Raw genomic sequence first — 13,549 nt, 5'->3', positions numbered from 1 at the left:
TAGGGTACATTGTATGACTAGTAAACAGATAAAGCAATAGCATTTGTATGTATTATGCATGCTTCCCAAGCCCAGCTCCTGAAATATCAATAAATAGTTAGGCCTATGTTGGGATGGTAATGTCCCCCTGCATGGAATATACTCACATTCCCCTGTCGTGAGTGTCTAGTTTTGAATATCCAATATCCTAGTTTTTAATTTTGGCCCTAGCATCACATTAATTTAGCGAATTCCCGGACATGCGTAGGGTCCTAGGCTTATCCTGTGACCTGGAGGGGCGAAGCCAGCGTGCCCTCATTAACAGACAGTGGACTACTGCCTCTGTCTCCGTGCTGTGGTTAGCACAAAGAGCGATGGTGGCAGCGTAACATGTTTTGTGAATCCACAGTTGGGACAAGACCTTTCTATCTGTTTCACTGGATTGAAGTTCAACTGGCCCACTCGTGTAAAGTTATGCGTCTAAGGCCCAGATGCATCAAGGTCAAATCCGCTCGCAAAGGGGCAGATTCTCAGAATCTGCGCCTTTGCGACCGGTATTTTTGCATTTGGGATGCATCATCCCAAATATAAAAATCGCAAATTAAGAATTTGCTAAATTACGATTACTTGCATTTAAGGAATCTCAAATTGAGATTCCCTAAATGCAATGCATCAAGGTTAAAAAATTCGCGATTTCTCTAATAGGAGTAGCAAATTACCATTTGCAAAAACTTTTAAAAATGCACTTTTGTGCATTTTTCAAAGTTTCATGTTGCGCACACACATGCCCTAAGGGCATGTGTGTGCGCAACATATGTGCACAGATCAATTCCAGGGGTGCAACAGGGTGTAGTTTTTTCATAAAAGAGAAGCACTGAGCTAGACATTCATTTGTTGTGTTCATGTGCGAATGTTAAGCTCTGAGCTCTCACAGCCCTCCACTACCTCCCTCTGAAGCCTGTGTTTGCTCTCCATCGCTACTACTGAGAGTCGATTTCTGAAAGGGTTGTACTGGGCTCAGTTTACAGACCTGTAGAAAGATGGGCACTAAGACAGTAGAGGCAAACAACCCCAGCCCTCATTGCTGTCGTTCAGTAGTCAGTGGCATAACACAAAATGATGGGGTCCCTTCTGAGGAGTGGCCTCTTAGTCTCTTATGCCCTACAAGTATTCATTCATTCATTGGTCTTAGGATAAACAGGACCCCCTGGAGGATTGCGAAGGCCCAGAAGGGCTGGGAACCAACCTTCACCCTCCCCTGTCTGAAACACTGTTTGTGATTTTCAAATGGGTCACAAGGGACCTGACTCATTAATATTCATGAGGCAGGTCATTGGGAATGGCTGGCACTCACAGGGATGGTCGCTTCCCTTCTGCAAATGGCCTACCACCAATTTGAAATTGGTGGCAAACTGCGAATGTTTTGCGAGTGCAATAACGGTCGCAAAACATCCCTACATACCAGCGTGTCTCACTATTAGAAAGGGACCCCCTTGGCACATCCTTTCCAATTAGAGACTCGCAAACCCTTTTTTGCGAGCCGGTAATAGGTTACTGATTGGCGAAATAGAGTTGGTACATTTTACGGGTCTCAAACGGCCCAGTGGACCGTTTGCAACCGGTAAAGTGTATTGTACATCTTGCCCTAAGTGAGGTGTATTCAACATGTACTGGTTTGTGGACCTGCCGTGCTGCCGTGCCATTCGCAGAGATATGTTTTGTTTAAAATTAAATTACCACAGAAAAGGAAATGCCAGCTGCCTCCATTTTATAAGGCCGCATCCAGCATCACTCAAGACATTTTGTCGTCTACTTTGCCAACGACAATATTGATATGGTTTCAAACCAATCACATTAATCAGATTGCTGTGAAGCGAAAAATGACTCGGAGGGGTAAATCAATTTCCTGCTGTCCCAGAAGAGGAGGTTATTTGGTTTACCGACAATTTCATGGGTCTGAAAGTATGATTAGGAAATGTTAATAAATGTTTGCATGTCCAGTAGACGTTGAATGTAATTGCTTTTACTGTAAGTATGTCAAAGCCCAAACCGATCTCTTCCTCATGGGAACATAAAGAATTTGCTGATGGTTTGAAAATGGGCTGGACTCATGCTTCTGAACCATGTCATGTCACAAAAAGATGGAAGTAATTGCAGTATTAATGTCTGAGGTTAGCTTCTGTATTCATGAATGTCATTCTAATTTAATTCCTAGTCCAGCCTCTGAGTTTGTTCCTCTAATTAGCAGATGCAGTTCGCGTGAATTGGATTTTTTGTATAATGGCAGGTGGATCATTTTCTGATTAATTTTTTTACTTGGATGCATTACATTGCTAGAATGCACAAAGCCTCATGTTTGATGGATGTGGTATCGACATCATGATGTAAAATGGAGCTAGAAAAGAGAATGTCTGTCGAGGGACTGGCAGTAGTCTTTGTAGGGAGGAGGGATGGGTCATTTGTCATGTGACTGCTCTAGCCACGGTCCTGGCTTTTAAAGTCATACTTTGGCCAGTGCAGTTGGCACCTTTGTTTGCTAGAAAATGTGCCAGGTTACAATAATGTTCAGAAGTGTGAGATTCCTGCCAGGAAGTTGGAATACAGATTTTCTGCTCTACATCAACGGTCATTTCCAAAAAGAAGTCCCTAGATCGGTACTCGTTCCATCAACCTCATAAGGATGAAAGATTGAGTCAACCTACTTCCCATCTCAACAGAGTCATGGTATGGGAAATGACAGACCAGATAGCAGCAAGATCGCTCGTACACTGCTGTGCATGCATTCCTCGTACACTAAGATCCCTCGTACATTGATGTGTATGCATGCATCACCAATCCCTGGGTTTCACCGAGACTCATTTATTTTCCTATCTGTATTTATTTTTAAATGAGGATAAAAATGGAAAGTGGGTTTTGTTTTGAGTGATTCTAATTGCTGCCAGGCCAATACCTGTGTGGATTGAATGGTAAGGGGCGGGGGGGGGGGGGGGGGGGTGGGGTGGGTAGGGGGTAAACAATGAATGGAATTTCAGTAAAGAGGCCTAAACTGCAGTAAACGTGCACAAGCCTGATCCTTAAATTTGCATACTTTCATATAAGTGCATTGATTTATCTTCTGTTGGTGTTCATATCATTGAAACCTGGTAGGCATTCAGGCTTGACTATATATATATATATATATATATATATATATATATATATATATATATATATATATATATATATATATATATATATATGAAAAAGGTTCCTCCCCAGCTTGCTCTGCGCTCGCAGACACCGCCTCCACGCCAGCAGAAATGAGGACCGGACCATCAGAGTCAGCAAAAGATGTTTTATTATCCTTCAACAGAACCAGCGACGCGTTTCGAGCAAAAAGCCCTTGTTCACGCTGCCATATGTGCAGGATTGTAAGGGTGGATGAGTGTGTAATCACTTATAGAAACACATACTTATTTAAACAGGAACTCTTACAATCTCTCACTCTCACATATACTCACTTATATACATCAATACTCACATATACTAGATTAAAACATATGTCATTACTGATAAAGACACTAGTGGGACAGTCACTCACTAACACACACATATACACACTCATCCACCCTTACAATCCTGCACATATGCTGTCTTCAAAACACATACAAACGGTGAGTCAGTCATTGATGCATCTATGTGCTAAGTAATACCCCCACCAAACCATACAGACATTCATACTGATACTAAAATAAATCTAATAACCCATATACACACACATGTAGCTACTCACCAACACATGCAGCCACTTATACACAAAGTGAAACACTGATACATATATTTAAATATTTAAAAATGACTCGCTAATATATGTATTCACTAAGATACACTTAATAAGCCAGTTAACCAATCAATTTTATTTAAAAAAAACATCCATTTACACACTTATTTAAACATTTATTCTTCCATCAACCTTTACAAATACATATATAAAACATATTTATTTTTCAGAAAGACACACATTCACTGGATGGTGTCATCAGTGATGTCATGAGTGATGTCACTGACCATGTCATGAGTGATGTAATATGTGACGTCATCAGCAGTGCATTGCAGGCGCGCAAGTTATAGTGAGTCCAACTAACTATAACGTGGGAATTTCAATGGTTTTATGTCAGTAAAATTTCCAGCTAACTATAACTGGTGTCAAACCTATGGTTTTTTTAGTGAATATATATATATATATATATCTCAATTAGATAAACTGAAAATATACTCGTTTCACTTTTTCCCCAAACTCTAAATAAATATAGAAAAATACAGATAAAATTAGTGACAAATAATTATGGATAGATACAGATGAAAATTTCAAAAAAATAAATACCATAAAACCGGAAGCCTTAGTTATGTGTTTAGAGTTGTCGGGTTGGGGCCCTTCTTTGTCTGTAATACAGGAAAAATTGATACCAGGTGACTGATAGTTGTGATCTTTTGTACGTCACGGTAATCACATTATGGCTCAGGTTTAGATCAGTTAACTACATTATGGGAGGTCTGAAGGTATTGTGCTAGGGAAGACAATGGTAGTTACCGTGTAACCACAAGGTTGACAATTAAATTGTAATTGCTATGGTTGTCAGTTTAATTCCTAGCCTCCACTGCAGTCTATTGGAGTGTGTTGCAGTACCAGTGGTTGGTCATGTGTGGTGCTTGACTCACTCCAAGGCTGCGCAGGAGTAGATGTAAGCTTGTTTTAATCCCATTAGAGGTGTAGTAACTTTAAAATTGTATTTTGTGAATTGTAATGGTCATACCCTTTTGTAGGTGTGTGTTTATATTGGCTTGTCCTTCGCAAACCCTACTTTAAATTCCACCTTTGCCCCTTCCTCTTTTGAGTAATTATTCCCTATATAAGATAGACCTGCGTCAGAAACCTTGGGTGGTTGCGAAGGGACGCCCATACTCTGCCCATAGTACACCCCGTTGGTGCTAAGCAATGCAAAGCAGCGTTACTTTCACGTTAGTACCAGTGCTAAAAAAGTTTAGCTATGGAAAGCAAATCGTAAAGAAAAGATTTCGCGCCGATTTGCATCAATTTTGTGAGGCAGACATGGTGCAAAAGCTTAGTAAATCTCCCCCTTCAAATAGTATTCCTGTGGTGAGGCAAATAAGGACGCAAATTGGAAGGATCTGGGGTAGGGTTAGAGGGATAGAGCAGTATGATTGTACTGCCTTGCATAATGTTGTTAGGAGGTTGGGTACTCTTTGGTCAGTTTGACTATTGTCCTGTCCTTGTGCTTATACTGCAGTATACTTGTTTCTTTACATGGTTCAGTGGCTATTTCACTTTGGTGAGCTATCAGATTTTTTTGATTTTTTTTTACTCTGTTTTCTTCAAGGTGGAAACTGTATGCTTGTACAGAATTGTTTATGTGACATTTCCATAATTTTCTGTGCACTCTGAATATCATGCCCAGAATATCAATGAGACAGAATATCGAGGACGTAGGGCCAGATGTAGGTAATTCCTATTTACCGACTCTTAAATACCGAATCATACCGATTCGGTATTTAGGAGTCGGTAAATAGGAAGGGGGCAGATTTAGGTAATTCTAATTTAAGAATTACTGAATCTGTATAATTTGGTATTTACCGATTCGGTAAATACCGAATTGGTATTGCCCATTGATTCCTATGGGAAATACCGATTCGGTATTTACCGGGTATTTACCGAATCGGTAAATACCGAATCCTGCAAGGGTGCAGGGGGTGTCACTTTGACACCCTCTAGCACCCCAAGTACAGGCTTGTATGAAGAACACATTCTATATGACAGCAGAAGTAACCCCCCAGCAGGTAAAATATATTGTTTAGGTCGAATATTCGAATAGAGAAAGTGTAAAGTACCCTGTATGATGTAGATGACACTGCTTCAGCAGAGAAAGGTGTGTAGGTGTGTAGGGTATGTGTTTCTTTTTAATATCCCGATCCAACAGAGTAGAGGCCATTGCAGTGACAGTCAGAGTGTGTGTAATATTCTGTATGTTGGGGAGGCCCAGGCAGAACTAGACACAGTGTGCAAATAATCCTACTGAACAGAGACTGAGGCCTGGGTGGAAGTACAGAGTCCCACACAATAGAAAATCTAGAGACACACTGTATCAGTCTACCCTTAGCTTCAGTGAGACCGAAAAAGCAAACTGCTGCGAATACCTTAGAGCACCTCTAACATTATTTTCATTTTCATCTCATTGAAAAATAGAATTATTGAGGGACTGCGTGGATTTATTTAGCACACCATACTCTAGGACCACCATAGACCCTCAAAGAAGGGTCTATAGGCGCTGCAGACTTTAAATTTTTTCATAAAATAAGTCTTTACTACCCTCGATGGGTGGAGTGTGCCCCCTAAGGTAGCACGGATTTCAGGAAGGAGGGTATGCCACAACACCGCGAATAGGAAAAATACATATATTTCACCATATGAACCCAGTGCTAAGGCCAGAGCTGCAGGAAGGTTGCTAGCACTTCTGGAGAGTGGGGAGGTAGCAATGCACTTCGGCTTTTAAATATCAGGCAGGACACCTTAAAAACAAACATTAGGGATATTTATTTAGAACTTTCCTTGGTGAACAACATTAAAACTACAGAGGTTGGGGTTTATTTGAACGTTAAAACATCTCTCTTCTTCTGGACTTCCTGCCCAGAGTCCAGCTGCAGCGGTGTGTATTTTTTTTAACATTCTGTTTACCTTGTCTCTTTTTACATGGTACAGCCATCAATGAAAGGGCAGCAAAGTGATGTAATGTTGAATTACATTAAATCGCGTTCTAGGAAAACAAAAAGACCTCGTCGGGAGCACTGTGACAGGCTGCTCCACTGATTCCTGATGACGGGAGAATGAAAGGATTATAGTTGACAGGGGTCTCCAACTTAAATTACCACCAATGCCGGTGAACATCTGGCCAGGTCCTGCTATGTGTATAAAATACCTCACATGTGATAATGCGCATTGGGTCGAGGGATTGCTGCTGAGACGTATTGGACTTGTCTGTAGTAGGGTGATGTTGCCTTTCATCTTTACGAGGATAAACGTGCGGGGCTAGGTAGCAAGCATTTGCAATGCAATAGGTCTCGCATTTGCGAGAGTTAGAGATATCGGCATTGTTAATGACAATGGGCCATATTATCAAGAATGGGCGATAAATTATCGCCACTTTAGCGGCAGGAAACTGCGCTAAAGCGATGATAAGGGGCTTGATAATATGCCCTATAGAATACCAGTAGAAGCCCAAGTTTGATGTCTTTCACATCAGAACCTAGGCTTCTATTGGAATTCTATAGGGCATATTATCAAGCCCCTTATCATCGCTTTAGCGTCAGTTTCTGATAATGTTATCGCCCATTCTTGAAATTATGGCCCAATGTCTTTTACCTATGTGTTTTAGTTTGGAATGTAGTGGATGTATGTGGTGTGGACTGGAATTATGGAGGTTGTATTTGAATTTTTATGTTGTGGAAATATGTGGAGTGGAATTTTGTGGTTTGGAGTACATTTGTGTAGTGGTATTATATGGCTTGGTGCAGAGATGGGAGTGAGAGGTGCACAGAACAGATAGAAAGGAAGATAGAGAGGGATAGGTAGTTTGTTCAGAAAGTGGTGAATGAACTTGAAACAGAGCAGCAGAAACAGTATTTGAGAAAGAGAGAACGAAGGGAGAATAGGCCAGAGATTGATAAAGAGGGAGAACCTGTCTATGGAGAGGACACCCTAGGAAGACCGTGGGATTGAGGGACGGAAACCTTGAAAAGGCATGGGGAAGAAACTGTGCTTAGTATGTGTGAGCAGGCAGTGTAGAGAGGAGAAAAGGAGTGTGAGGGAGGGATGAGAGGGGGCAGTAGGATTGTGTGATGAGAGGGGGTAGTGGCAGAGTGAAGGAAATATGAGAGGGGCAGTGGGTGTGTGGGGTAGAGTTGATAAGGTTGTTGGAAGTGCAAGAAAGTGATGTGTTGAATTGGAACTGCTTGTGGAATTGTGTGGCGTTGAACTATTTACATAAAGTACATTATTAATGTCTAAGTGCTTGATGTAATTAAATACTTTTCTATTTGGACTACCCAAACAAAGCGTGATATTGGAATTCGAACTGGACTAAATTGTACCTGCTGCTACCAAGAACATGTTAATGGCACTGCATTTACTGCTCCATCTATATAGGTTTAAAAATGTTATTTTTGCAAAAAACTAGATTGAAATGTAGCAATGAACAGCTCTTGAGAGATGATTCGAGACCTATGACGATGCATTTAATTAAAATAAAGCCACTCCTTTAGAATCCCTGGGGTGGAACTACTCACCAGTCAATTAAATTGAACTTCATAATGACCAGGGCACACATTTAGTTTTATGACAAATGTGATGTTGGGGAGAGTGGGGGAAATTCAGCATTGTGCTGGCAGCCTTTTTCAGACCAACATGGACAAAACTCTGAAAAAACTAATGACGTCACTGAACTTGACAGGTATCTAGGAGCACCTTCTTAAATATCGCTCTTTATCAGTCTTCAAAAGCCAATAGAGGTTGGCAAGTCCTTAAGAATGTGCCATCTTTGTTGCAATAAAGTGCCCTGCTGAATCTATTGCAGTCCTATGGTAAAGTGCAGGGAATAAATATTAACATGCTGCATCTTTGCTAAGAAGTGCAGAGGTGATACTGTGTAACTAAAGATGTTTAAGTATTTTCTTAATTACATGACGATCTATTGCAAGTGCATTTACCTACTGTAGCTACTTCTCCACTACAAACAAAAATCACAGATCAAGTCAGCCAGTCAGTCTCTCGTCGTTCTTTCATTTCAGAACTTCTGAGTGGCACAACAGCCAATCCACTGGTTGAGCATATCTTGCCTATCGACAGTGAGTGGGAAGGAGTCTCATTGTATAAACAGACCTAGGATTGGAGTATTGGAGGGTCCTCCTCGGCCAATCTTGGAGCGCTGCACGAAAATCGATGTGCTCATTATCCACTGAGTCCGCATATGTCTCTGCCGTATATATACATACATATTGTTTTGCACAGTTTAGCAGGTGTCATGCAGTGTGGAGAGAATAGTGTTTTGCTAGGTTGGTGGTTCAGAGCGAGTCAGTCATTTTCTGACCCGAAGCTCACCTCCAGCTAGGCAGGCGCAGCTGCTGCCTCCTGTGATTAGGAGAAGTAGAGGGGAGACATTTTAGAACAGGTCAAACCCTAGGCAGTGAGAGGATCTGACCCCGCTACGCAGGCCCACTGTAAATGCATTGAATCACCCCCATCATGACCACGTACACAAATAAAGAGGATAACAAGCGATGAAAGAAAAAGCAACGATGATGGGAAGCAACCAAAAGTAGCATGCGCCGTGTCGATAAATGTAAAGTGAGAAGTAAAGGGCAGCAACCATGAAGCGGGTGCCGGCTGGCGTGCGGCAACAGGAGAGGGGGCCTGCGCGATTCCCTTGCGGGAGCGTGCGATCATATGGCGCCACCATATGGCGCCACTTGCTCCCGCAAGGAAATCGCCTAAACGTGCACGCGTTGCATTGAAAGCAATGCAACGCGTGCACGTTTTTTCCTGGAAAGCTGAAGCGATCTCAAGAGGTCTCTTTCCTATGCAGGGCATGCGTGCTAGATAGGCGAGACCTAAAAAAAATGCCACACTCTTCAGCTGTCTTCCCATATCCCTACGCACAAACTCGCACCAAAACCTCTTCCTCATCCTCTCTGATTAATTTACAGAATAAATGGTCATTGCTTGACTTTGCTGCTGAATTTCACCTCACCCTTCTAAACTAGTTTGTTACACAACAAGTCCTCTTCACAAACAGTCCAGAGGACCCTGCTTGGCCTATCAGGAGCCAGTACAGGCAGGGTTGTTCCGTCTTCACACAATCTATTCAGCTTACTTATAGGATTTGGGGGGGGCTTTGTTCAAAATGTGTTACTTGCAGACTTGGCTCCTATCTTTAGGCCTGCTGGGCTGCACAAAGCATGCACAACACGTCTATGAAATTGTGAATATATGAGAGGGCTGTAGTGAAGACCGCCCCTCACACAAGCGCAGTCCTATCAACCCCATCACTGTTCCCCTCGCCTATTCTCCTGACATGTGCGCTTTGCGATCTCAGCTCACAGGTCTCGGAAAGAGTAAATAGGCAAACAGCTTCTCTTTTGGCGCCTGCTGAGTGCAGGTGGGCAGCGCCCTAGCCCCCTATGCAGCAGCCGCCACTGAATGGCCCTCAGTGTTAACTCCAAATAATTCTCTAATTCTCTTTTTTTTTAACAACAACTCTTGCCAGCTCCATCTGGAGTTTCAAGAAATAGAAGAATAATGCACTTTCGGTGCTTCCAACCTGGACATTTCACCAGCCTAAAGTTGCTACAATGCCAGGGTTGGAAACTGTCACCGCTCCTACCTGTTTGGTGCTTTCTTCTCTCTGCCTGACCTCTTAGCGGCCTTTCAGTGTTGGGGGAGCATATTAAGTTAGCAGGACACCCCCATTCTTATCCACAGGTCCACCCCATGATACGATGAGTGAGGTGACACTGCACTTGGAGTCACACAGCAGAGACTGAAGCCGCTTTGGGGTGAGCAGGACCATGTCTTGGGAGGGAGGACTACAACTCCCAGAGCCTTGACACCCATGTGCATGTTCTGAGGTGATAGCATGTAAAGAGGCCATGAGAACAGACTCCAGATGTTTATCTGCTCATGCAAACAAATGACTTACGGAAGTGCCTGTCTCTGATGTTGTGAGCCTCTTTCACATCTTGGCTCCCTAGATCAGAAAGTGTCTCAGCTTCCTCAGCTGTAGTAGTTACATTCTAGTTTCAATCTTAGACTCGTCGTCTTCCTTTCTCATGGTCTCAGTCTTCAGATACCTGTATGTTTACGGTGTTTGAATTCATCCACTGCTTAACTTGAGCAGGTGAGTTCCAGTGCACGGCACTGGCACATAATTGTCAAAACCATCACTTGTGACAATCTGGCACAAGTTGGTGCTGTCTGGCTCATTTAGAGACGAGCACAACATCAATTCATTATTAATTCAATATACATTAAGAATGACTGTTACGTGCCGCCCAAGCCATTCTTATATCTCTGGAGGCCTGCAATAATACGAATTGTCACATTTGTAGGAGTGTGATGGTTAGTAGTTGTGTTGTTACTATTATTGACAACATGGTGGGGTAATGTGTGGGGCAAGCTGCAGTGGCCTGCTGAGGAGAGTCCTGGCACTTATGTTTTTTACAGATTAAGCACAGAATCCATCACACATTCTCTGTTGTTAACCCCTTTGCATAACAATATCAATTGGTGCCTTGCCTGTTTGAGCAAGGGTCATTTCAGTTTGCTGGCGACTACTTTGGGTGGCTCAACCTGTGATTCTTCCATTGGTATGTTGCTGTGCCATTCATGTGTGCCTACCCCATACTATAGCATGCATCGTGGGGGAATGGGTCAGCCTACTGCAGCCATCTGCTAACTTTGCTCAGAGTGACAGCATTGTACTCTTTCACAGGGAGCACAACCCCACACAAAGCAGTTCTCTTCAGTGCCAGGGACTGCTATAGCAATGTGTGCCTTTTCAGACCAAAAATGTGTTTGCTTTCAGCTAATGCTTTATTTTGTTAGTATATTTTTCATAGCTTAGCACCTCCACAACAATAAAGTTTTACAACAAAATGACAAATCAAGCACTGACAAAGTCAGAAGGCTGGCAGCCAACCTGGGACACATTTGATTTTCCCATGCTTGTTTTTGTTTTGCTACTAAACCCTTTCTGATTTCAATTATAGATACTGTCAGTGTAGGGTGGTAGACTCCAGTACCAAAAGCCTCCTGGCTCCAGGTTTCACCAAGAGGAATCGAGCAGGAGGGAAGTCTTCTTTCCATACTGTAAACATTATGAACCTCTTGAACAGCCTGCAGAATTCAACACTCATTTATGCCAGATTTCTTCTAAGCACTCGCTGCTTGTTCCAAACATTTTGAGGTCTTGTGCACCATGTAGTAGGTCACAATTGTCGATGACTGAGTATAATCAAAGTACTTCATTTCAGAATAGTACCCACAATTGTGATTACAAGATATATCTCATCATCCATGCAGTGGCATGCAGTATTGTGAAAATGGATGTTTGTCCACATCTACATTGTAAAGTCCTTTCAAATTCATCAGGCAAAGATTGTGGCATAAATCAGGATGCACTTAGTGCAAAAGCAGACTTCCATTTAGTGCATTAATCTTTTGCACTAATTCATTAAGAAGGGGTGGGTTAGTGAGAGGTTGGCTTGGAAAAAGATGAGCTGGAATTTTCCACTTTCCAAATCAGCTTTCATTTGCCACATAACCACATAACCGACTGATGCGGTTTCCGGCACCAGAGAGTGAGATTCACCCCCGAGACACACGCGATAGATGCGAGAGGCCACTGAGCCGTACTAGATCAACTCAAGGATACTCCCGCTTTGATCTTTAAACCGTCCCCCTTCCCCTCTGTCTTGAGAAAGACCCGCCGTGACCACCTACAGGGGCACACTAGGGTCGAAACGCCGACGAATCCATAGGTTCAGAATCACCAGGATTCCCACAGTAACCAAAGGAATCCTCGGTTGAGAACAAACCATCATCTGACCAAACCCTAATTATACCTGTATATACATCTGTATAGATTTATTTCCCGCACTGTATATATTATCCTGTTCACTGAGCACCCATTCACAAAAAGTCACAAAATTGTTTATCACGGTCTTGCTATGTATCTATGAATTAATTTATGAATGAAGTAATTCAGTTTTGTAAAGAGGCAAACATTTATTAATATGTACAATACAAGACTTTTTAACATATAACTGTATTCTTCCGTGTTTTGAGCACTTGATTTCTCACTAAACACTATTCCCTGTATCAGAGAGATGATTTGTGTTTACTTGCATCTATAAGCATTGTTCAAATAACCTGTCTTACCCAACAGAACCAAATTTTTTGTTGAACTGTTACATACCCAGGTTCTGAGGGACACCGGGTCACCCCTTTTTTGTAAACGGTCTCCCAACTAGCCAATTTCTTTGCTAACAAAATTAAGGCCATTCAGAAATCTTTTCTTCTTCCTGGTGCAGCAAGAGTTTCATTTCCTCTACCATCCTTGTCTGCTGACGCTCCTACGCTCTCTACCTTTCCCGTCCTTTCTCTGTCTGCCTCATTGGATCTTTTGGCCAAACTTAAATCTGGCTCCCCCCTGGATCCTTGCCCTGCTAAATTTCTTGCTAAATCAGCTTCGGCAATTAACGCTTTGATCAATCCAGTGCTTAATCTTTCACTTAGCACGGACATGGTTCCACCGGCTTGGAAGCAGGCCCTTATCCTGTCGTTTTTGAAAAAGCCCAACCTGGATCCTTTGGTGCACACCAACTATAGGCCCATCTCTCTCCTGCCAGCTTTTGCCAAGGTCGTGGAGAAGCATGTCCATCATTCCCTCTCCAACTTCCTTGAGACCAACAATATTTTACATAACACCCAGTCTGGCTTCCATTCCAACATGAGCACGGAGAC

General features: G+C 42.5%; 1 protein-coding gene across 1 annotated transcript in view; it reads right to left on the bottom strand.

The window, feature by feature from the left end:
- Positions 1-13,330, bottom strand: part of LOC147726178 (uncharacterized) — a 32,407-nt gene extending 19,077 nt beyond the window's left edge. The window contains exon 1 of the mRNA XM_086963434.1: positions 13,172-13,330. Within this exon, the coding sequence (XP_086819560.1) occupies positions 13,172-13,330 (159 nt within the window). The remainder of the gene's footprint in view (positions 1-13,171) is intronic.
- Between the last annotated feature and the right edge of the window lie 219 nt (positions 13,331-13,549).

This window comes from Lissotriton vulgaris, chromosome 3_1 (genome assembly GCF_964263255.1).
Source record: "Lissotriton vulgaris chromosome 3_1, aLisVul1.2, whole genome shotgun sequence".
NCBI lineage: Eukaryota > Metazoa > Chordata > Amphibia > Caudata > Salamandridae > Lissotriton > Lissotriton vulgaris.
The sequence above is the reverse complement of the archived record's forward strand: the minus strand, read 5'-3'. Positions and strand labels throughout refer to the sequence as shown.